Source organism: Gavia stellata, chromosome 3 (assembly GCF_030936135.1).
Source record: "Gavia stellata isolate bGavSte3 chromosome 3, bGavSte3.hap2, whole genome shotgun sequence".
NCBI classification, from domain to species: domain Eukaryota; kingdom Metazoa; phylum Chordata; class Aves; order Gaviiformes; family Gaviidae; genus Gavia; species Gavia stellata.
The window spans coordinates 10,136,039-10,162,471 of NC_082596.1; the positions used below are offsets into that span (position 1 = coordinate 10,136,039).

At 44.9% G+C, this 26,433-nt stretch overlaps 1 protein-coding gene across 1 annotated transcript in view; it reads left to right on the top strand.

The window, feature by feature from the left end:
• Window positions 1–6,688: 6,688 nt before the first annotated feature.
• Window positions 6,689–26,433, top strand: part of ADCY8 (adenylate cyclase 8) — a 129,024-nt gene continuing 109,279 nt past the window's right edge. The window contains 1 exon segment of the mRNA XM_059836205.1: window positions 6,689–7,621. Coding sequence (XP_059692188.1) covers window positions 6,689–7,621 — 933 coding nt within the window.

Below are 26,433 nucleotides of genomic sequence, written 5' to 3' on the forward strand. Positions count from 1 at the left end.
AGACTTTCCCCCCTTTGATCTGGCTGACAGGGGGATTTCCTCTTAGGATATGTCTTATACTGCAGTAACTGCAGGATACTGATCTGGATGGATTTAAAATCTCATACAATATAACAGCTCCCTATTTGCAGCCTAATTAGATTTATTGTATACATCCACAGGAAACATCTCCATCCTGTAACAAGAAAAACACTTTGAGATCTGCTTCTGAAAACCTCTACACAGTGCTAAGAATTATTATTCCAAGTGAAAAAGTTATACAGAATAGCCTTATGTGTGCTTTTTTAGTTTCTTTGAATGTCTCAAATTCAAAGCCTCCTTTCTGGTATTAATTTCACTTGTAGCTTCACCCATCAGGCTACCACTCCTACCACTTGCTGCTTCAGATAGCAAATCAAGAATAAAATGCTTGTGAATGGTTTGTCTGCTGTAGGTTACAAAGATTTCACTTGTAGTGCATTGAGAGGTGAATTTAATAGTTCATTTCCTTTTAACTCCTGTTGCAATTAACATGCAAGTCAAAGGTCTTTTGTATTAAAAGAAAAAAAAAATCTCTTCTTCAAAGGAATGCCATAAAGCATCAAGAACTGTCTACTGCTTTGTAAAAGTATTATTCATTCAGCAGTGCAGGTGCTCCAGGGATTCACGAGTCTTAACAGCATTACAGGAGAGTGATGGTGTGTGTAGAGGAAAGAGATGAGTGAAGAAACAGCTACTGTCTGAAACCTGGTTGGAAAAGGATGAGAGGGTGGAGGGAAACTTCTGGGTGGCCCAGAGAGCAATGCGAAGGACAGCAGTTCTGTTTTGGGAAGTTTTTTCAAATTACTAAAACTGCACTCGATTTTGAGCTAGGGTAAAGGCCCTCCTTTCCAAACAAAGAAGAACAACCTTCTTTTCTAATCAGTCTTGTTTGCTTTAAGGACTCCATCATGTTTCTTCTCTGATTCTGAAAAAATCTATCATCCACAATGAAAAATTGAAAGAATAATTTGAAAATTAAAAACTTAAATTCACTGTTTTCAAATTATTTTTTTTCCTAAGAGTTGAAAATTTCCATCATGGTAATGCCTTTCTGAAGGTTAATTTTCAGGGAAACTGCCACAATTGCTTGAATAGACAAAGCAATGTTTTTCAGTACAACACAGCCTGGCTAATATATTCCTGGTCAGCACCAATGCCCACAAAGTCATGAGTAAAACACTTGTGATGGTCACAGCTGCTAATCCATTTTAAAAACTGGAGTAATAGCTGGGTGGATGAAGAAGGAGTAGACCTAGAAGAGACAGGGGGAAAACACAGCTCCAGTCATTGGTTGAAAGGTGAATTATTCATCTCCAGCCCCTTATCTCCCTCCATAAAATCCACATGCTTAGACCGTCTTCTGACCCTTGTATGTGGGTATGTGTATCTGTGAAGGGAGAGAGGGAGAAGAAGTTCATTTGCGTATGAGGGAACTGTTGCTTCACAACATAAAGAAGCAATAGCGTGGACAGAAAAAAGAAAAACTAAAAATAAAAAAAAATTAAAAAAGAAGTAAAATCTTCTTGTAGAATATAGACATTAAAATTGACATTTCTTGCTACCTCTTTATACTATAACTGACCTAAAATTTTTTCTTTCTTTCTTTTTTTGTTCCCTTTTTTCTTTCCTTTTTCTTTTTCCTTTTTTTGTCCCCTGCCATATGGTATCATTGAGGTATTCAATAATTCATCTTCATTGCCTGAAAACTTTAAAATATTTCATTGATATTTTCACTGTACTGAGAAAAATCATCTGCAAACCCCAGCAAATGTTGATTGTTTCCATCATCTGTTAAGCTGTGTGTCCTCGTCCTCTTTCTCTCTGATCTTTCAGTCCATGAGGCCTTGCTTTTCTTCTACCATGGCTTTCATTAATCAGCCTGAGTGCTTTTACTAGCTAGTGTTACAATTTTTAATCCATTCCCTTATGCCCTTTGCTTGCTATCATACAGACATCATATTGAGATATGCATTCATTTGAGAAAAATGATAGACAGGTTTTTAAAAAATGAGGCTCAATCAATACCAGAAGTTCTTTTCATTATTATTAGACTGTCTAAATTGTTGCCAAGGAGAAAAGAAAAAAAAGAGGGAGTTATAGGAGGGGGAAAAACTCAAACAGGTAAGGAGGAAATCAAAGCTAATTTGCTCATATTCTGTCATTTCCATCATTACTGAAGTTACATATTTCATGTGTGCATGAAGCAATAGAGAGGCTATATGTCAATTTTTCACTTTTCCTTTTTTTAATTATTCTGTGAAATCTGCATTTAAATAAAGAAGATGTATAGTAACACAAGTGTTCCTTCATAATGTGTTAGATACTGAGGCTACCTTTATTGGAGAACCCTAGAGTGCTTTGCAGATCACAGTGCCAGGCTTGCAATCGTGAGGACATAAATAGTTCCACTAAAGTGAATGAGATCATTATTTGCATGATTAAATATCATAACATTAAACTGTATATAAATGTTAACTGCTGTGGGTAGAGAGGGGGAAGGAGGAGAGGAGTGTGACATAAACTTTCAGGTGACAGAAGAGGAATGAATTCTGCCTGATTTCATCCTTCAAAAGCCTTCTAGTGACAGTATTATTTTTAAATGGCTTTTACTGATTTTGTGACACTGCCAAGTCATTTAGCTCTATTTAAAAAAAAAAAAAAATATTCCAATAGCAACAAAGATTGAATAATGCACCTTACTAATCTAGGGCCAACTGAGCCTTATCAGGACTTACAGGACTCAGGAGGTATGTGTGACATTACCTGGTTGGAGCCTCAGCTTGTCCACCCTTCAGTGGCAACCAGGGCTTTGGCAGTCTCATCCCTCCGGCTCCGCAGGAAGGTCAGCCTTCCTCCTTGCTCTGCAGAGCCCAGAGCATTGCTGCAGTGGGTCCCTATGCTCAGAAAGATCTTGTCCCCTCTTGGTAGCCCTGCACAAAGGTGTCCAGTACTTCTGAGGTTGGGATTCAGAAATACATGCAAGAAATGTGCACACCGACTGTTACCTAAATGCACTGCACTGCTTTGCCATCACCACTGAAGAGAGAGTAGGCTCATCAAACACACAGATGGCACAGAGCTGGGGAGGACTGCTGGCATGGAGGAGGGCAGGTTTAGTATTCAACACATTCTAAGCAGATTGGGCATACATTTTAGCGAAGGCAAATGCAAGATACTTCATGTAGGCTGTTATGCACATATGGAGCAAGTAACACCTGCCCAGGCCTTGAGGACAGCAAAGAAGTTTCAGCAGGTCATCAGTTGTGGATAGGCCTGTGATGGGAGGAAGGCAGGACATCTCACAGGATGTATAAATAAGAGTGCAGATCATAAGACATTGTTCCTAGACGCAAGACATCTCTCCACTGTAGAACTGAGTTGAGTTGTGGACATCTCACAGAGGGAAAAAAAGAAAATACGATCATGAAACATGTGTACAGAATCCAGAACAAACCAAAAAGAACAATCAGAGACCTAGTAAATGTGACCCGTGGGGAAAAAAATTACAGAAATGAGCCTGAGAAATGAGAAGCGGAAGAGGGAATGGATGGAAGAGACATTCATTAAATATGTATAGACTACTGCCAGGATAATCTGTTCTCCCTGTCCATGGTGGACAGGACAAGAAGTGAAGTGTTTAGTGAATGCTGCAAGGAAAATTCAGGTTAGATATGAAAATAATAAGGGTGCAGAAGCACAGAAATAGACTGCCTGAGGAGGTACAGAGCCTCCATCGCAGGAACAGTGGTGAGGGTAAAGCCCACTCTGCCATGGGGCCCAAGGAACCTTCCAGCACGCTGATTCAGTGATTACAGCAACATTAGAGAACTGAGAGCTCCCTATCTTGGCTTCATCTTGTCTCTTTTGAATGGGTGTCTCCTTAAGCTGCATTACTTATTTGTCTCCTTTTCTTTTGATTTAGCATGATTTGTGTTGAGCAATCTGAATGAGCAAGATGCTTTCTTTCTGTGCTCTGGGTTAATACCACTGACAATTATAATTTCTTTTATAAAAGAAATATATAAGTCTTTATATAAGACTTCCCCACTTACAGTAACATTTTCATCTTCAAGTAGTGCTGGGGTTTCCATGGGATTTATCTAGGAGTAAGGATATGTGTCTCTATTATTATTGTGAAGCTAGTATTAACCCTTTCCAGGTTAGCAGGGTCACGGTGAACCACAGGAAAGACCCATCCCTGTTCACAAAAGTGCCACTCATTCCTTATCTGGGGTCTCAAGAACAAGAATTTCCTCTGCTTATATCTCTACAAAACCTGCTTCACACATGGGACACAGACTTGGCTGGAGTCCCCAGATCCATTGTAGTGCAAATACAGAAACAATCAGTGAAATCCTTCCCCAATCTCCATGCCTTCCTTACAATAATAACAAAAGGTGAATTAAATAATGACAGTCGGAGGGATGTTCGTGAAGGTTCAGGCCCACTGAAAGTCAAGCATCACATGCCATGTTCAAGCACCTGGATTCCCAACAGAACCCAGAGCTCTGAGCAGGGTAGTACAGCTCCCTTCCAGGCAATGCCTCTGTTCACACAGAACCTCACTGCTGACAAAAGGCAGCTGCGCATTTACCTCAAAGAATTCAGCAGGCATCACTCTTGTCTTTTGAAACACACAGAAAACACCTCCCCTTGCAATAGTCTAATGTGTAGGCTATTTCTGTTTCAGCTGCTTCTAGCAGCAAGATTTCAGCTCCAAAACTGCCTTTCCCCCAGGACAGGGTTCAGCCACTTTAACAAGGTTTATTCTGGGCAGAGGAGGGATGGGAGAGGTGAAGACGGATACCTCCTACCCTTCTTCTACAGGCTGTGCCACCGTGCAGGAAGCATCCAGGTCTGCTGGCACAGACAGAGCCCAGAAGCAAAGGAGCAGGGACAATTTCATCTGCCAACATGGGAGAATGAGGAGTGGCTCTCACTCCAGTCTCTGTGCACGGGACAGTTTCTCTTCTTTATCCAGTGGCTTGAATGTAAATTCTGACAGGGTAGGAGCCATCAAACATATAAACACACTCAACACAGGGTGGTTAGAGCCACAGTCCTGGCAGCAACAGCACCTTTCTCAGAAGGTCTGAGCTCACCCAGGCAGAGGTGGAGTGGTTCCCAAGGCTCCCCCACCCCGGGCTAACTCCCAAGCAAGGCCTGAGGCGCTCTCCCTTGTGCCTAGGCAGAGGGGTGCCCGGCTTCAGCATCAGCTCCCACTCAGCGTAAGGGATGGGCGAATCTGCTAGGCACTGCGGGACGGTCCGGGGCACCTATAGAATTGCACCCTGGAGAAACCGAAGTGGCACACGGAGGAGCCTCCTGGGAGCAGGGAACCTGCCCCGGGCCCCCCCCAGCCGCCGCCCGCTGTCCCCCTCCCAGCGCCGCGGCTGCGGCTGCTTTAACCGGGCCGGGGGGGGTGCGGGCAGCCCCGCCGACGTCGTGGGCATCAGCTGACCGCGCCGGGCTCTGCCTCCTCCCGGGCCGCCCGCCCGCAGCACCACTCCGGCGGCCGCGGCGGCGACGGCGGCTGGCGGCTCCGCCGTGCCGGTCCCCGCGGCTCCCGGGGCAGCACCCGCCGCCGGCTCCCCGCAGCCCTGCAGCCGCCGCGCTCCCTGCGCGCCTGCCCCTCGCCCCTTCCTCCTTCTCCTCCTCCCTGCTGCCGGGGGAAGCCCCAGGGCCGGAGCCCTCCCTGCCCTGACCCGCGGAGAAGTTGGGACGCTCCCAGCGGTCTTCCCAGCGCTCTGAGTTTAGGGCGGGATTTTCCTTCCCCGCTCTTTCGCTTTTTTCAGCCTTGGGTTTTGGTGGGATTTTTTTTTTTCCTTTCTTTCTTTCCCTCCTTTTTTCTCGTTAGCAAGCCAGCCGAGCGTCTGCGATGGATGGCAGCCCCGAGCCCCCCCCGGGCAGAGGCGCCCCGTGAGCCAGGGCGGCGCGCCCCGCAGGGCATGCCCCGCCGCCGGGGGGATGCGGGCGGGCAGCCCCCGGCCGGCGGCTCCGGCGCCGTGACCGAGGATGCCCGCGACCCGGCCGCCTCTCCCCTCCCGCCCGAGCTCGCAGGGCTCCCGCTGACCGCAGCCGCGGGGATTACAGCAGCTCCCGGGGACTAGTCCTCGGAGCGGAGCCCCGGGATCCCCGGAGAGAGGAGCTGCCCGCTGTGAACTGCTCCCTACAAGGCGGCTCCCCCACCCCTCCGCGCCTCCAGCCTCCCGACGGGGCCAAGGATCGCCCGCCGGGCAGCGGGGCTGCGCCCGTAGATGCTCCGCTCCTCCCTCCTCCTCACCGGACCCGCGGCTCGGCTCCCTCCCTGCTCACCGCCCCGAGGAGGGCGCTCACCCAGCCCGCCGGGGCGCCGGGGCTGCGCCGCAGCCGGGCTCCGCGCGATGCGGCTCCGCGGGGCGCCGCGGGAGCGGGCGCGGGCGCGGGGAGAGGGCCGCCTGCGCTGAGCCGGCGCAGCCGCCCCGCGGACCCCAGCGGCAAACCAGCCCCGCCGCCAGCCAAACCGCCGGACCCAGGGACCTGCCTCTAAATGTGATCCCCCCGCCGCCGCCGCCCGCCCTTCTCCATCCCCTCCCTCCTCTCCCGCGGCTCCATCCCTCCCCCCGCTCCCCTCCCCAAAGACGGTTCCCCCCCCGCGCCGGTGCTCTGCCCCCCGCCAGTCACCGCCATGGAGCTCTCGGAGGTGCGGTGCCTGAGCGACAGCGATGAACTTTACACCATCAACAGGACCCCCCCCGGCAGCGGCAGACCCCAGCGCCTGCTGTGGCAGACGGCCGTGCGCCACATCACCGAGCAGCGCTTCATCCAGGAGCACAGCAGCAGCAGCGGCGGCAGCAGCAGCGGTGGGGGCAAAGGCTTCAGCTCCGAGGAGACCTGCTGCCCCAACCACCACCCCCACCCGCCGCACCACCACCACCACCACCTCCGGCGACAGTCGGCCGGCCGGAGTTTGGGCAGCGAGCGCCACAACAACGGAGGCACCAAAGTCTTCCCGGAGCGCACGAGCAGCAGCGGGGACCTGGGCTTTCTGCCCCTGGACTGTGCCCCCAGCAACTCCGACTTCTTCCTCAACTGGGGCTATACCTATCGCGGGGTGATCTTCCCCACTCTCCGCAACTCCTTCAAGTCTCGGGACTTGGAGCGCCTTTACCAGCGCTACTTCTTGGGCCAGCGGCGCAAATCCGAGGTGGTCATGAACATCCTGGATGTGCTGACCAAGCTGACCCTGCTGTTCCTCCACTTGACCCTGGCCTCTGCCCCCATGGACCCCATTAAGGGCATCCTCTTGGGCTTCTTCACCGGCATCGAGGTGGTGATCTGTGCCTTAGTGGTGGTCAGGAAGGACACGACCTCGTACACCTACCTGCAGTACAGCGGTGTGGTCACTTGGGTGGCCATGGCCACGCAGATCCTGGCGGCCGGCCTGGGCTGTGGCCTCCTTGGGGACGGCATTGGCTATGTGCTCTTCACGCTTTTTGCAACCTACAGCATGCTCCCGCTGCCACTCACCTGGGCCATCCTGGCTGGGCTGGTCACCTCTGTCCTGCAGCTCGTCATGCAGCTGGTTATCCCCAGGTTGGCCGTGACTTCCCTCAACCAGGTACCGTGGTGAGGAAAGGGTGGGAACCCTCCTCTATCTCCATCACTCTGGGTGAGAGGAGGTGTGGGGTGTCCCAGGAGGTCCTCTCCCTTTTAGTCAGGTGCTCAGAGGTTTGCTACCTGGAGGGGAGACCATAGGCAAAATGCAACCTTCTCCTCTCCCCCTCCTCAGTCCCCCACTGCCTATCCCAAGGTTTCACCTCAAACTGGGGATGAGGACACCTCCTGACCCCTCTGTCCCCTCTCCTTGTACATTCATTTCACTGTTATCCCTTGAAATAGCTTTGGGGAAGGAAGCTTCTGGGGCAAGTTGGGAGGATGGGTCATTTATCACTCCCCTCCCTTACTTTCAGCAGTGGTCCACGGCGTGAGATGAGTCTGTCTTGGCCAAACTTTCCCACTGCTCATCTCTCATTTTACTTGCTCATGTTTTACGGTTGGACTCTATGATCTTAAAGGTCTTTTCCAACCTAAATGATTCTATGGTTCTGTGATTCTCTGCCTTTTAACTCTGGATCTGCTGGGAGGACTGGTGCTTTCATACGTGCAGTGCAGCTTGATCTGGGCTGTGGGGAAATGAGCAAAGCATGCTGCTCATTTGCCAGGAAAGCAAAGCAATGCCCCAGTGAAATCAGGGAAAAGCTCCCCTTGGACGTTTGGTGTGAGATCCTAGGCTGTCTTTGGAGGGCACCGAGAAGCCTTTTCTGCTAGTGGTCATGGGGCAAACACTGTTGTGCTGCATCCTTACAAGTTATGTCTAGGACAGAGTGATGGTTACATGGGGGAGTGGTGGTGGAGTGCAAACCGCTGAGAAGCAGCGGGCAAGATATGGGTCTGAGGAGTTACAACCAGGACTAACCTGACTTCACACTCACCTGGCTTCTTCCACATGAAAGTGAAAACGCACCGAACTCCCGACATCCTTGCAAGGCAAGAAAAATCTGCCTTTCTAGGGCAACTCAGTCCTGAAGGTTCTTGTTGTCCCCCCCCCCCCCCCCTCGCCTTCCCAGACTGTCACTGCTCTGTGCTACCAATACTTCACAGCAGATTATCATCTCCATTTGGCTAGCTCTGGGGAGGCAGGGAGAAGGGGGTGGAGGTACTGGCAGATAATCCCCAAAGGAGGGAGGGTGCAGAGGAATGTGTTGTTGGTGGCATGTTGTGTACATGAATGCTGGGATGCGCAGCAGAGAAGTGGCTGATCTTGCACGTGGAAGTTTTGATGGTGATGGTCTTTGGGACACATCTACCTTCCTCAGACCCTGGCACTCCTGAAACCCCTGCCCACCCCTGTCCATCCCCTTCCTCCACGCACTTGTTAGCTGTGGGCTGCCTGACCTCACTTCCCAGCAGACAGGCTCTTCCTGTTTTGGGAAAAGCTGCCCCAGTGTGTTTTGCCTGGCTGAGCCCTATGGATGTGAGACAATTAGACTGCGCAGAGTTGTTCCCCAGCTCTTGGTAGCGTGCTGATGAATGAACTGCAGCCGCACGCCACATCCCACTCCCATGCGCTGCTGGTGCTATTAGTGCTGGGTCAAAAGCTGTGTGAGTTATGCTGATTTCTTAATTTACTTCTGTGTCCTATCCGGGAGCTATGAGTAATGCGCTGCTATCTCATTATGCACAGGTGCCACGGCTGTTTAGCCGGTCAACACACACACACACGCATTTCCCGCAGACATTCCTAGCAAAGACATTTCTCAGGAGAGATACTAATATCTTCATTTTGCAGCCCGGTACCTTGCCAGTTGTGTGAATGAACTGCCTTTGAGCGGTGCACAATGAAAGATTACCAGCCAGACGATTGCCTTCATGAACTACATATATAAATCTCCTTAACAGGATCCGCGCAGCTTGCCACACGTCGGTGTTGATTTACACCGGCTCCCGCCTTCCCAGAGCCCACTTCACGTCGCCTCATTATGCGCCGCTTCGACCCTTCGCCTCCAACCCCCCACGGGAGAGGCCGGACCCTTCCCCGCCCGGGGCCTGCTCCCCTCCCCGGTGCAAGGGGGAGCTCGGAGTGGGACGGGGACCCGCTCCCTCCCGCACAGGCGCAGCGAACCCACCGCGGGCAGCGCCGCCTCCCCGCCCCCGCCGCGGCCCGACGCGCACAGCGCGGCCGCCCGGGCGCTGTCCGCCGGCGCGGTGCTGAAGCCGCCGCGGCGCTGCGCTGCGCTGCGCGGCGCTGCGCGGCGCTGGGAGGCCCGGGGGCGCCCTCCAGCGGCCCCGGAGAGCGCCTGCCCGCCGCCTCCCGCGCCTGCCCGCGGCCCCCGCCGGCTGCGCCCCCGCGCACGGCGCTGCGCACCCTCCGCGCCTCCCGGCGTCAGGCGCTGCCTCCTCACGGCGCGGGCCGCCGCTCGGCCGGGGGGCTTTGGGGCAGCCGGACCTGGCGCCCAGGGAGAGGCGCAGCCCTCCTTGGTTACTTTGTAGTCTTGCACCATTTTTTCGTTGTTTCCAGAGAGTTGCAGAGCACTTTCAAGTGTTAGAGAATGAGGCTTTTATGGCTGATGAAGGGCATATAACCATTACTTTACAGGTGAACACATAGAATTTAAATGACTGTGTCACCAAGGTTATACAGGAAATCTTTGGGACAACACAGATTTCTTGATCTTGCAAGCAAAGCACTCTCTGTTATCACAGGGCTTATTTTCCCAGGTAAAATACTGCATCTTCCCTTCAGAGAAGCTTTACAAGACTAAACGAACTATTTGATTATGTAGCAATACCTGCGACCATCTTGCTATGCTCAGGATGCAGAGAACTGCTTACACCGGACCAAAACCAGGAATTAAAGTATAAAACAAAAGAAAAAAATGTAGGGTAAAACTCTGATCGTGGTACAGATAATGGGGTTTTCACTGATTTTTATGAGACCTGGATTTCATGTAGAGAAAATACTGAATTCAGTTCTGAACAGAAAGAATTGTCTACCCTGGAGTCAGTTTATTACTGTACCCAATAGTATCCACAGGCACAATGGTTCTGATCTTCTTCTCAGTCACACGGGTATAAATCAGTTATAAGTCTATCTAAACTCGTAAAGTTGCAACAGTTTATACAAGAGGAAAATCAAGTGCTGTGTTCTGTTTTCCCATAATCTCTTAATTAATCTTAGTTTTCATTGATAAATATGTTCACAAGCACTTCAAATCATTAGTAATGCAGAACACAAGCATGCGGTACTACTGCCTGATCCAGCTATTTGTTGAAGTTAACAAAGTATGCATTATCATGAATACAAATAATGCCCACTCTTCACCATTTTTTCTTGCAATAACACTTAAGAGGTCATCTGATTCTTCTTCCCTTGCATCTCAAAATTAATTTGAACCAGCATCCTAGGTAAAGGTGAAGGAGAAAGACTGCCTTGAAATTAGACTTTTTTTAAAAAACAAGCACAACAAAACAAACGTAGACTTACTAGTTTCAATCCTGCCAAGTGCTCAGTGCTTCTGGGGAAATTTGACCACTCTTAAACCCAACTGTCCCCAGCCTGAAATGCTGAGCAATGTGCTGCTGCTCAGCCAGGGGAAAGCCATGAAAAAAGGGACTGATACCATGATTCTAGGTAAAGGCAACACTAGTACTGACTTGACTAAAGATTCTGTCAGGAAACAAATGAGAAATGCAAGATCTTTACAAGTAAACAAGTAAAGTGCATTGATTTTGTGTGCCTGGTTAGGTACCGTGCTGGGAGTGGTGTTTGCCTCTGACGTTCCCCAAAATGAAAGTTTAATTTGTATTGCATTCGTTCTTACTTTTTCCTTGGTGATAATGTAGTATACAATCCCAAATTTCTAAGACCATATGTGTGTTTCAGGCATATGGGGAAGAACAAACAACTCAGAGCTCCTTAGTGTTATGTAACGTAGGCAGATGATAATATAGATATGAATTTTGACAGGCTTGGAATTATGTAAGCTACAAACATACTCTGGATTTTAATCCTCTGCCTGTGTACTCTTCACTCAAGTGAGTAAATTCCACTGGAGTCAGTAAGCCTACTCTTGTGAGTAAGTCACCTGCATAAAGGATACCTTGAAGGATCAAGTCCTAAGTCACACACACTAAATAAATCTTTTAAAATACATTTAGAAATAACCTTGAAGTGGGTGATAACAAGACTGGGGAAACTTATTCTTTTCTCTCTGTTAGCATCTGTCTTTCCAAGTCTAGGCAGTTCTGCCCATTAATATAGCGATTTTTCCTTGTTTGTTTTTTTCCCAAACCCTCTCTCAGGGTTATCAATAAAGGAAAAGGCAGAATTCATGAAGTCACAAGGAGTCCTACAGAGATAAATCTGTATAATTATACAATGGCAACTGACAGCTTTTACATGCATATTTCAGCTACATGTTTTCCAAAATCTGATCATAGATATCAGTATATGAGTATGTACAAAACACACTCATCTCTTCAGAATTTCTGCCAAATGATTGTGGAGTATCTGTTAAATCTGTAAGGTATAAGGATATTTCAAAGTTGGCTACCATTTGAGAATCAGAATCAAAACACTCCACCTTTATCCCTATGGTTGCTTTCATAGTATTATTTACTACTCCTTTTTTGGCCATAGTCTGTTGTGGGTGACTTATAACCTGACCGTGTGATTTTAGACTGGATTATGATCTGGTTTCCTTTTATATCCTGTACTATCACCTGACCAGTATCAGTGGGTCACAGCATAATTAGATTAGAATTGGATACACTTTTCTCTGAAGCAGCTGCATCATTGTTGTGCTAAGTAGGGCAAATGCATTAGTTATATTTACAATTTGATGATTAATTGCCTTCAGAGAGTGACTCCAAAATGGAGGAACTCAGGCAGAAACGTGAATGAAACCTGCTTTTATCAGTGAGTTTCAGCCTACAACAGTTAGTGCACTTGTTCTCAGTGAAAGTTACTTCACTAGATTCGATGTGACATTTTTTCTGCTGTCAGGACACTTCTGGGTTGTTTTTAAAGTTTTGTTTATTGCTTGCTTGTTTGTTCTCATGGCCTAGAAAGAGGCATACACTCTAAAATAGCAGCATCTAATGCAAAATAATCACACACCAGAGCAGCGCACTTACAGCTGACAGTTAACAGCAGATCATGCTGGAATGATCCTTATTAGCCTGTAGAGAAGACTGAAGGGGATAAACATCTTCGGTCCATCCACTTACTGCACTTCTCAACCCTGTCAATGATGTGATCTGAACAGGAAAGAGAAGAGGGCAAAACCAGAACTGTTTAGTGGATTCTTCTCTTTCAAGAGGGCAGAGAAGGTGGGGAGTGGAAGGACTCCTTCCTCCATTTTCCTTATTTCCAGAATATCTGGCTAAGCATAAGAAAACCCAGAATGTTCCACGTAAAAGGTGAAATCTAGTAATCAGAAAGGAATTAAGCTTTTGAAGTGATGCTTAGGCTGACGGAAACTCCAAACCTGAAAACCCTTACTCAGCTGCTGCCTAGCACCCCATCCCTGCAGGCACCTTGTTAACATCATATTTCCTTAAGTGCAGTCTTCTTGCACTTAGCTGCACTTCTGTTTCCGAGCATCCCGTGAAGTGCCTCAGTGACTCAATGTTAAAGTTACCATTCAGCCTAGCCAGAATCCAAACACTGTTCTAGTGGGAACACATTTTGCTGTCGTACTACACACACAGTGCCTGCCTGATGTCAAAGCCAGATGAGAAGGGGATTGTGCTCTTCCTCTGTGTAACAAATGTGGTGAAGAAGACATTCCTGGAATGTGGCAGACCATGGTTTAAATCCCTTTTTCCCTGTAGGAGAATGAAACCCACCTCTCTTACCTCACCAGAGAGTTTCCAAAGCAAACCTTCCCCTATTCCTAGCACAGCTATTATTCTGGGAAGATAAAAGGTTAAGATCCAGTGGGCCAAAAAGAAGAAAGAAAGAGTAATCCTGACTCCGTAACCAACTGATTAAGGAATACAACTCTGGTGGTGTCCTTGCTGAACATTTTAGTGTTTCATATAATGCTATTAAATCATTCCCTCAAGCGCATGTCCCAACCAGCAGACTGTACGGTCTGGTCCCCTCTCTCTGACCTGATGAATCTTGAATGTCTTTTTCAGAGTGGTGCAGCTTCCCCAGAGAATTTCTCTCCCTCCTTATCTGCTGCGCCTCCAGCTCCTCAGAAGCAAGTACAGCCTACAGGGAGGGCATTTCTTAGGGAGACAAGAGATATTAAATGAGGGGTGAGCTTCCAGTCACTGAGCTGCTATACAGAAGATATATAGCTATTTTAAAAGACAATGGTAGTCCCTGTTCAGCCTTTGAACAAAAAGATATAGGCAGTGCTCTGAGGGGTGGAGGGGAAGGGGGCTTGGCGCTGAGAAGCCCAAATGTAGGGGGAAAACTTCCCAGTGAATCCCTAAATCCTGGGGGGAAATGAGGTTTAAGACATACTCTCTGTCTTTCATAGTTCCCTCCTAGCTAGCTCTCCTCCCATTCATCACGCTGGCTATTTTATATTCAATCTGAGACACTAGATTCTTTTTGCATGTTGTGTAAGGACCCGTAAGAGTATGGTGGCATTCAACACAGGCTTCTGTCTTAAACTCTAGTAGTCATGTATCTGTAAATGAGGTGCACAAGGACCTTGCTTTGTGGCTTCTGAGCCTTTTTTTTTTTTTTTTTTCATCTAGCCCTTCCTTCAGAGACAAACTCTGTTTCACTTGCTCTGTTCTTGGTGCAGTGCAGCTTGTACCCATCCCCAGCAGAGAAGGAACTGTAGAGTTGCAATCTGTCCCAAGGAGGGAGATGAATGCAAATTGCCAAGTTAGTGGTGCAGTGAATCTTGAGCATTTTGGTACAAGCCTCATGCATTCAAACCGGGGATATAAGAGACCTCACTGGTCAAAGGTATCAAGCATAAAAAGTACTGAGTACTTAGCATTTCTTGGAACTAAAGGTCTTACTAAGGGATCTTATTAGGGCCTGACTGACTCAGAGACTCCCAACAGCTAGATTTAGGGACCTTATTTAAAGCCCACAGAGTGTAATATAAAGAATCCCACTGACATTAGGATTTTTGGGTGAACCAAGAAGATCACTTCTCAGGACCCTGTTTAGGGAAAGCATTGCTCTTGAATCTGCATTTCTTCTGAAAGAGAACACAAAGGTGGCCATCCAGCTCCTTCAGGAATCTCTTGGAGTGAGCTCTGTCACTCTTATCTCTCCAAACACCCAGGTCTGCAGACAGAGATACCACTGTGGTGCTACCTAATGTAGAACAAAGAATATCAGGAAATGTACACAGGGTGAACTGCAAGGCCAGGCAGCCATTGGCTGGCAGAGTAATATTTCATCATGTGAGTTTTGTTTATTAGTAACTATTTTAAGAAGTGCTGCTATTTCATTTGCCAGCGTCTGCTGCTGCAAGGTTTCATGCAGTTAGCCCTAGAGGAGAGAGGACGGCTGCTGAGTTCATTAATTAACCATTGCTGCAGCCTGAGAAACAGCTGAAGCATATCAATGTAAAAAAATAAAGCAAAACTAACCCAAGTAAATATTTTTTTTTCACAACCCCAATTGTCCTTCTCCCAAGCAGTCTGCTGTTTGTCTTATAATTTTACACGATGCTTTTAGTTTAATCTAGAGAACAGTTGCCCCCGGTATAAGTGAAAAACAATTTGAATGAGTTTAATGATCTAATACTTCTACCTACTCAATATTCTTTTTCAATTTTGATTCAATCATTATTTACAGTTTTGTATTTTTCTACATCTTCACTTTCCTTTGTTTCTAACACCACAGTCCCTTAAAAATAAAATGCAGAAATCCTTCTTTACTGAAATCAATGGAAGTATTCAACAGTGCCAGAATCCTAATTAGGAAAATCAGTTTGTTTCTTTGGAGGGATCTGATCTCCAGGCACTCTATTATTTCTTCTTTGTTCAAACTCCCCTGCTTCATTTACCTGGGAGCTACTCAGGGATGGATCTATCTATTCTGTGCTGCTTGCTTTAGGTCTATCACAGTAGGACCCTCATCCATCAATCCAGAGTTATCATCACAATGCAAATAAGAAATAATAGTAATCAGGAAAAACAATCAGCACAGAAGAACTACATGATATTATACCGTGTACCAGGTGTTTTGTAACTCTGGAGTAAGGATATCAGGTAAAGAAATTACTTAGGTCTCATGACAGTTACTCAAATAACTGTACAAGCTCTAGATATACTCAATCTTTTATCTTATGATTCTCTGTCGTATGTGAAAGTACCTCTAATGCTTGGTTGTATTAATAATCTTCATAAACATACTAGATAGGGTTATAATTGACATAGAAGTCATCCCACACTTGCTCAGTATGGATCTCATTTAATGTGCCAGATATGCATATTCTTTTAGAGGAAGGAGTGATATTCACCACAGATTTCAGCTAGGATCATTCCCATTTCATCACTAAATTTATCATTGGTCTGTGCTGACCCCCACACATCACTTTATGTCTCTGTGCTTCATTTGTTTTGAAAATTTGCCTTTCTCAGTTGATGTAGTATGTGACTAACACATTCAATTGCTTTGAAATTTTTGTGCAAAACATGCCCATCACCTTCCATGATACATCAAAAGAGGAATACTGTATTGACTTCTGTCAGCCACACACATTTTTTGTTAAATAGTGAATACATTGTATGTAGTGGGAATGTTTGCATATAACTTTACTATTTTAAATGACCACGTTCCACATAATTCTCGTAAGGGCTGGAAGGCATGTCCTATGAGGAGCGGCTAAGGACCCTGGATTTGTCTAGTTTGGAGAAATGGAGGCTGAGGGATGACCTCATTGCTTTCTACAACTTTCTGAGGAGGGGAAGCGGAGAGGGAGGTGCTGATCTCTTCTCCCTGGATCCAGTGATAGGACGCATGGGAATGGTTCAAAGCTGTGCCAGGGGAGATTCAGACTGGACATTAGGAAACATTTCTTTACCGAGAGGGTGGTCAAACACTGGAACGGGCTTCCTAGAGAGGTGGTTGATGCCCCAAGCCTGTCAGTGTTTAAAAGGCATTTGGACAATGCCCTTAATAACATGCTTTAGCTTTGTCAGCCCTGAAGTGGTCAGGAAGTTGGACTAGATGATCATTGTAGATCCCTTCCAACCGAAATAGTCTAGTCTAGTCTAGTCTATTTCAGCCCGATTGTCAGGGACTCCTGGATCCCTTTACTTTAGTCCATCTGTGCTGAGGGGACTTTACAGTAGATGCCATATAGTTTATACAAGGCTGTGCTTGCAGCACTGGGCTACAGAGCCAGCCACCTCCTCAGCTGGCCTCCTTGTGACCCCATGCTTCTTGCTTTCACATCCATGCAGTGGACCAGCTTCAATGAGAGGAATGGAGAAGATTCCCACCTTGATTAATTTATGGCCTAAATAGATCTCTTTGCTAGGATTGGGATCCATAGATTCAAACTGCCTTACCTAGAACTGAGGGAAAACCAGAAATCAAGTCCTGATCTTTGTGCAATTGCTGTAAGCTCTTGAGCAAGAAGAAATTTCCTCCTTCCTGGGCACTGAGTGAAATTGTCTGAAGATCGTAGGTCTCAGTTTGAGCTCTGTGCTACCCAAAGAGTTAAGCAAAGTTAGAACACATTTCAGAATTCAGTCCATCCCTCTCTCCAAAGGTTGTAGCTATATTAACTCCTCCCAAACAGGGTGCCTGCATCCAACCTGTAAGGTGGGAAAAGCAGGTCTACGATAACTGCCAAGCTACAAGTGGGAATTACGAAGGGAGGGTTGGTTGAGAAAGACCAGAACAGTGCCTGCCACTATTCTGGTGGTTTAGCAGCATAGAAGATTGCATTCCAAAGACATTCCTCGATGCTGTTTAGGGCACTGCAAAGATGTAGCCTCCCCCCTGCCTGCCCTCCTCTGGATTGCCATGAAGCTGAGTGGAAGGTGTATACTTGGTTTGCCTGATCAAGGTGCTAAGCGCGTATAGTAGCCTATACTTGAAGCATTAAGGGAGCACTATAATATCCCAAAATAGATGGAGAGATTTATAGTAGATTCCTCCGAGATGTGAAGGTCCTTGAGATTAGCTAGTGAAAATTGTTCTTTGAGACTTAGGCAGAACTTAAGTCATATGAATCTTGCCCAAGGACTTTACTGTAAAAAATTTTTCTACATTTCCAGAAATGTAGCTAAATGTGACCCTGACTGATGCTGTTATAGTTTCCATGTTGTTCCCAATCCCTAGAGAAACAGCAGCTTGATGACAATAATGGGAAGAGGAGAAGAATTTACTCTATGTATTTCATTTGTGCTAATGTAATTGCTTTTGTCTGCTATGTTTCATTAGCCACCAGAGAGGCTACAAGAAATGGTAGAAGAACACATGAAGTGTTCCCATTTTCTGTGTGATGGTACAGGATGATAGGGCCTCCAAAAATCTTCTTATAATCTTAATAACTCTTCATGCTTAGAAATTATTTTTCCAATTACTTATGACTTTCTTTCCTGTAAAAATGTACTTGTGTCTACTTATTCTTAGTTATGTACATTATCTGATGACAGACATTCTTCTTTACTATTCCTCCATAGTGGAATATCTGACATAAGCATTCAATTACTGCAAATCCCATCAACAATCAACACATTAACATGTAAGAACTTTAAAGAGAGGACTTTCACAGGTAATGTGACTTTGGAGAAGGAGTGTAAAAGAATGTATCTTAACATTATGCCAATTATTTTAAAGTCTAGAAAAGCACTCATGTGCATAATGATGGGTATAAATTTAAGTTGTTTTATGGCCTGAGACCTTGAAACTTAGTACGAAGACTGTTAAGGTAGCTGTTCTTTCCTCTTCAAGCAGCTAACAAAGGTTTTGCTGGCCAGATTGCTTTCCATGGCACCAGAACATGCTAACTTCCTTATGGAATTTACAAATTGTCTGTCCAAGTGTCATCTATTAAAGAACTCTTTTGATGATGTGCAAGAAGGAAGAGTATTTGAGATCACTTCTGGTTTTCTTCTGTAACACAAAACTTCTGTAATTAAACTTGACATAGTTAATTTTTCAAAACTCAAAAGCAACCAATATATCTAATACAATTGAATAATAACCCATATTTAAATTTCTAAAGGTTCAAGCCTCTTGAAAGATTTACATATATTTGTATTAGATAGGTACAAATAATCAGCAAAGGCAATGCTGTGGAATTTTTTGCTTTATTCTTTTTTTTGTAACTTGCTTTCAGGTTCAGTAATTACATTTGCAAGTCAAAATAATATTTACTATGTTCCTAAAGTTTGTGTATACCTAAAGAGAGTTTATAGGTGCAATTTAAAAATGGAAAATACACACACCATTAATTAAGAGATATTTTTTCTAATTACTATCATTAAAAACTCAAACTATAATCTGGATGGAAATCAAACTGTCATCTTCTGGCTAACAGCAATATGGATTCAGCAGTTGCAGATTTGCAGACAACTTGTAAGGTGCTTAGTCAGACCTTAACAGCCTTTACCATATAATGACAATTCAAGTAATCTCAGACAAAAGAAGAAAATGCTAGACCATCCTACAAATAAGGAAAAGATTAAAAATCCAAATCATAAACACACACAGAAAAATTCTCGTAGACTTTGTATGAATGAACCCTGTGGTCTATGAAACATAGAAAGATAGGTGGACATAAGAAGTATTCCCAGGATAGTCATCTGGCCTAGAGCCCATTTTTCAATGTGATCTAGGCACTTAAAAGTACAGGGAGGTAGTGAATGAGATTTTCAACACTCCACAAGCTAAGGGACTCCTTAAATCACTTAAGTGGTTATGAGTATCTCGTGGGATTTCTTACGTCCCACTAACTCCTACCAAACCCAATAGCGTTAAGCAATCTTATACGGCGTAGACAACACAAAACTGGGAGGAGTGGCTGATATACTGGATGATTGTGCTGCCATTCAGAGGGACCTCGGTGGGCTGAAAAAATGGGCTGACAGGAACATTATGGAGTTCAGCAGAAGGGAAATGCAAAGTTCTGCACCTGAGGGGGAATAACCCCATGCACCAGTACAGACTGGCAGCTGACCAGCTGGAAAGCAGCTCTGCAGAGAAGGCCCTGGGGCTCCTGGTGGACACCAAATTGACCATGAGCGAGCAATGTGAAGGCCAACGGCTTCCTGGGCTGCATTAGGCAGAACATTCCCAGCGGGTTGAGGAAGGTGATCCTTCCCCTCTGCCCAGCCCTAGTGCAACACATCTGGAGTGCTGTGCCCAGTGCTGGGCTACCCAGGAGAGACATGATCATACTGGAGTGAGTCCAGAGAAGGGCTATGATGGGCCATCTGACAAATGAGGAAAGTCTGAGAGAGCTGGGACTGTTCAGCCTGGAGATGAGAAGGTTGGGGGGGTGGTGCTGTGGGGGGGGCAATCTGATTAATATGTATAAATATGTTACTGGTGGTACTAAAGAAGACAGAGCCAAACTCTTCTCAGCGGTGCCCAGTGACAGCATGACAGTCAATGGACACAAAACGAAACACAGTAAGTTCTACTTAAACATAAAAATACCTTTTTTACTGTAAGGGTGATTGAACACTGTAACAGGTTTCTCAGAGATGTTGTGGAGTCTTCATCCTTGGAAATATTCAAAATCTGACTGGACAAGACCCCAGTCAACTTGCTCTAGGTGATCCTGCTTTGAGGAAGGAGGTTTGAGTATATGATCTCCAGAAGTCCCTTCCAAACTCATTTATTCTGTGATTCTGTGATAGCAGTACAGGTATTGTTTCAAGTGAGGCTCTGGAGGGCAGAACTAACATCTCCGAATCCAGCCTGAAGCAAACACACAGCCAGCACAAGGCACAGCTCCTGTGATAGCAGTGTGAGACCTGGTTTGATACATGTTCCATGCCTTCTGCACTCACTCTAGTCCATTCCAGCCTTGAGTCCTACTGTGGGATTTAACTTCAGGTCTGTATCGTAGAATGATAGAATCATTGAGGTTGGAAAAGACCCTTAAGATCATCAAGTCCAACCATAAGCCTAACACTGCCAAGTCAACCAAACGTCATCACCTGACTTTGCACATCACTTCTTCATGAGACTTGTTCTATGGGCTTATCACCATCATACGATCCAAAGCTCAAAGCAGCAGCCTTGCTTTCCCCATCCACATCTGGTGACATCAGGCAGCCCCAGAGCACAAGCTTAGAGCAAACATCAGGCACACGCACACTCCATGCTTTTTTTGTGGAACAATTCTGTCTCCACCCACTAGATCTCTGTGGTATGTGCAATATTACAGGTGGGAGAGTTTGAAGAATATCAGTAAAAAATGTCCTTTCTTTCCACCAGCAAAAAGAGCTCCTCCACCAGTACGAATAATTCAGTTTCAGATGGTCAGACTGCTATATAAGTATTAGGAGATATCTGATATACCTGTGTGTGAACTGTGGTCTCACTATGGCTTTCTCAGAAGCCTTAGCTGCCAAAGAAAGCTAGAAGCAGGTTTATCCTTAGGCAGTCTACCAATGCAAGTACAATATTTTGAGCAACTGACACTATCCTTCTTTTAAAAAGCCAGAAACCAACCTACTCCCAACAAAGGACTGATGTTCTTTAAACATACTGTTTTCAGTTGCAATGGGTACTGCTCATTTCCATTACTTCTGTAGGAAGAGGATTGCTCTAGAGTAAAGGAAGCTGAAGGAAGACTGTGACAACCTTCAAATATGGAAGGGGTTGCTACAGAAAGGAAGAAAATAATTTTTATTTGTTTCATCTGTAGCTATTAAGAGATGATGGGCTTAAGTTGTTATAAGGAATATTTACATTAGATAGTAGGAGAAACCTTGTAACAGTAACCTAATAACAATAACTTAAATAACCTCTTTTTGCTTGGGAGGCTTTACCCTGAGGTATGATTAAGCAGTTTAGAGAGGCATTTTTTAGGAGTGATTCAGATCATATCCAGGACCTGGAGCATGGGTTAAATGACCTGTCAAGGTCCTCTCATGCTCTACTTTCTATAATTAAATGATATTGCCTCCTAATTCCATCTATGATGCAAAGTGTTCTCAATCCCCAGTTTCCAAAGAAGCAAACCATTTTGTATTTCTAATGATTGCTACACGGAGGCTGATGGATTAGTCTGAACTAGCTTCATTTATGTAGCCTGAAATGCCACAGCTCCAAGGATTTATATCTGTGGTTTGCTAAGGACATGTTGGATCAACCATTAGCCAATAATATTGCTGATGGTGCAAGAAAATGACAATCTAATCGTCTCTTCCAAGATGCTAACCACTGGTGAAAGGACTGTATTGTTAATAAAGTCCTATTGAAGGCAAAGAAACAGCAAAGAGTGAATCTGCTGAATAAGGAGGGGCCATTTTTACACAGTCAAAAATATTTTTCAGGTCATCATCAGCTCATTTTAATTGACCTTCAATCTTTCTCCTCTTATGTCATAAACCTGGTCTGATTTATTCTTCTATCTATAAAAAATATATAAATATATTCAGAGGATCACCGTTATTGTAGATTCTGTTCATTATATACATTTGTGGTGCATATGCCACATAATTACAAAGAGTAAGAATTTTCCTGGTTGTTCCTGCTCTAAGCAAAGTATGTAGGTATCTGTGTGCATTAAAAGATATGGATATTGTCTCTGAAATCTTGGGGACTACAGCTGACTTTAGAACTATTCTTAGATATATGGTACACATGAAAATAATGGAAACAATATAGGCATACAGTGCCATAAGTAAATACAGAGATTAGTTCATGCTTGCTAAGTAGCTGGAGCATTGTTAAGAGGCGGAAGGGTCCTGGGTCTTCCTTTGCATCTATATCCACCCTACACACTGCGAAGCCTTATGGGTTTGTCTCTCGTAAAGTTTCTCCATGTGTAACAACCACAATGGGTCCATTAGACCTGAGGCTGCTTTCTGTTAGTGGAGTAGCACAGCACCTTTCCTAGGGCTGAGCATCCCACCCTGTCAGAAAGCAGGGAATTGGGCTTTTACTTTTGAACAGACACAAAATGTTCCCTTCCTTCTCCAGTAAAGAAAAAGGCCTTAGCAGCACACAATTGTAATTCAGGGAATGTGGTGGCTAATGTTCTCTTCAAGGGCAGTAAACTCTGACCTTGCCAGGATATTTCAATCACGTTTTTCATGTTGCGAAGGGCAATTCAGTCTTTCAGCAGAATGTCTTTATTTCCAGAGTACAAAATCAGCATCAGCAGTTCAGAGCAACTATAGAGAAACCTTTAATGAAGGATTTTTAGACAGCCATTTCTACTCCTGCCAGATGCAGGAATCTCTTTGTAATGATGAATACTTTGCAAATTCATGCTGGGTTTTCTGTTCAAAGTAGAGGACGGCATAAAACACACATGTGGAATACAGGTGTTACTGTTCTTCTTAGTGAAAGTAGGGTGGTAGGTAGAGGTGGGGTTTTTAATCATCATTTTGAAGATAGGCACATTGATAGTTTATGGATTAGGACACATTTTTTTCCAGAATGTCTGTATGATCCCATCCAAATCCAGTGGTACTGCTGCATTCCTGCAAGCCCTGGACAGAGCTGGCTCCTGAACTACCACGTCTCACCACTGCAAGTCCTGCAGATCAGCAATGTCTGCCCTTGTGATTCAGCAGAGTTTATTGAATACTGAGGTCAGCAGGAGCCCCCATCTCCCAGAGGAGGGATTTTTCCACTCTGAGTGGTAATGACTCTTCCATTTCAGTTTCCATTTGAACTCAGTGGAAACTGGGAGCTGAGAGTTACCCACATGCTACAGGTGTCTTCTAAATCTTAAATCTCTAGGTAACCACATTTTCCCTTCTGGGTGCCACCAGAGTTGTACCAGCCTTAGAAAAGCTTAGAAATTTTAAAACACACACAGAGACACAGATACTTTTTGGCTTTCATTAAAGAAATTTTTTAAAATAGCCCTTCATAAAACTTCTCTGGTTATCCAAATTTGTCTTGCCTGTCTCCAGACATTGTTCCCAAATTTATTTATTTTTTTTAGTATCATCTTGTGAAGTATTTAGTCTGACTAATTGTACTTTTTTATTAATATTTTTGTCCTTAAAAAAAATAATTGGCATGACTTAAAGGTTTTCTCTTTTTTATAAACTCTTTGTGGAAATAATACATAGGAACATGTCAGAAGGCAAGAAAGAAGGCCAGAATGCATGACAAAAGTTATTGATGATACAACTACATTGTATGTTAGTTTTATGCTCACATAATGATTAATAGAGCTGACTTTAACAAATGGATGTAGATGTTCATGAGGAGGGCAACATGAAGAAGCCATTTAAGCTTATTCTTGTTTTTACCCAGAATTTAATATGTTACACATGTGGTTACTGTACAGTGTTGGCCATCCGATGTCAGCTTAATATCAACAACTATCCTGTTTGTAGTCCTGTCTCCGTCAGGAGACAGGCATATCTCCGTCAAACAGAACAGGCTTTGGATCAAGCATTAAACACCAGAAAATGTCTCACCCTGTCATTGACTGTGTCCTTTCTCCTTGAGCTCTTTCATAGATTTAACGATTAGCACTGTCTGGTTCCAAAAAACATCAACCAATTGGGCAGGTCAGTTTCTAAAACAGATTGCCTTTGGTTTTCTTTTTTAAGGCTCAGAAGTTACGTTATCTCCACTGCCTGAAATTCCAGTAAGAAATCCACTTTGTTGGCTAATTCTTGACTTAAATTCTGGCATGTTTTTTGTGCCACAAAACACAGCATTGTCAGCCTTGGTATTCATGCCCCAGCATGTCCAAGGCCACACACAAGTTCTTTTCAAGCACTCATCTGCTGAGTGCTCCTAAGAGAGCAATGTTTACATATCACGACTGCTGCTACATTGATCTAAATAGCAGATACATGAGCTAAAGACTCACTAAGACCAAACACTGCTTTGCCTAAGCAAATTCCCCTTTGAAGCCAAAAAGCTTCTGTGTGAGCAGGTTAAGACTGACCTTGCTCCTGAGTGGGTGCCTTTAAATAAGCTGAACTGCAAAAATGTGGACAGCATTCATGGCCGTGCGTTGGATCAAACCCTGTATGAGCTTACACACAGCTATGCCGATATAAAACATCTGGAGGGCTTCTCTTGTTTATGTCCATCAAGTTTTAATACTCTCCAGCAGCTCTCACTGGTATCAGCAAGATTCATTCATTATTTAACATCAGAGACAGAGGTTGTTTTGTCTTGCATCATTTATTTAATATGCCACGAACAGTCCAGTTTCTATTTCTCATGCTTACGCAAGCAGTGAAAACAAAGACATGGCTTGTATTGTCAGGCAAGGAGAATTTGGCCCACGGTAAATATCAGGGTTTGATGTTAATCCCATCCTTGTTAACATCAGAATAAGCCATTACCTTCAAAGGAATTAGTCCTAGGTCACACCAGTGTCAACGCAGAATGACTCCTGTGCTATATGTCTCCTCTGCTAGCAAAGTGGCAGAAGAAACCTAATCCTTCATTATTTGTCTGTGGCGTGTTCTGCCAGCCAAAGGACTGAGTCAACTTTTTCCCACAGCACTCTCTGTACTTTTGATGTCAGTCCGACTTCTTCTAGCTCACCACACTGAAGCATTCATCGTGACTAATAGCAAAACAACACCCACAGGTTTCACAAAGGAAAATGTTTGTCCTCGCCTAAATCTCTGAGATAAAGTTTTAATCCAGCTGGTCTGGAATGCTGTAACCTCTCATGGCTTTTGTCTGGTACATTTCCATTTGCTCCCACATCCCTTCCCTATTTTCTCTCCTGGATAGTTCCTAACTGAGAGTTAAAAAATTTGAGATAAAGCAGACTTAAAGAGAATAGTGAGTAACGTTAGATAGTTATCAATAAAATTCCCATTTAACTTTGAGCTATTCATGTCTTCCGCTGTGCCTAACCTGTGTTCAGCTCAGCTCTGGAGGACAAAGGCTCCTGGGTTCTCTTGCCCCATTCCCAACCATCCTGAAGTTTTCCTTGCAGGTTCATCCATATCTTCATGGGCTCTCTATTTCCTGCCATCTCCCAAAGGTCGTATCAGCACTGGTTCTCAATGGGGTTAAGGATTCCTGAAGTTCTGAGTATGCTGAAGTCAGACTACGATACACCACCTTTATGCTACCTAAGATTTCTCCAAAGTAAGGGCAGGCCTCGGGCGCTATCATCTGCCATGTTTACAGCCCAGCGTTAGCATCAGGAATAGCTGAGAAAGTAGGTGTTCAGGTCTTTTGTTGATTTTTTACTTTTTAATGTTTTGTTAGGAAGGACTCTAAAAATTGCATTGTTGAGTTCTGTCTTTTCTTGGTTTTCAGGGGATCATCATAGTCAACGACAAAAGGAGATACTGAGGGAAAAAATAAACACAGGGACTATCAAATTGCTTTCACTGGGTTTTTCAGGACACTTTTCCAAAAATAATTTAAAGTGGAAGCAGAGCAGCCATAATGGGAAATCTGGAGAGAGGAGATATTTTCCTTATTCTTTCTGGGCTAGCAAACCTACGGCCTGATCTGGGATGTGTAAGTCTACTCCTGTCGTCTCACACATCAATCAGCTGTAAATTCAGTGGGCGAACTCCATCTCTAATGGCACCTGTGCAAAATGACAGCCGCTTACACGTGCAACTGTGGGAAAAGTTTAGCCTTGCTGTTGGCCTTTAGTTAAAAATGCTGATAATAAAGTGTAAAGAGCCTTTGTTTCCAGCACTGTTTTGGCTTTTTGGGGGCAAATAGTTTAAAAAAAGAACAGCTGTGGGGGGTGGTTTCTTTGCCAGCAGGTATAACTGATTAACACAAAC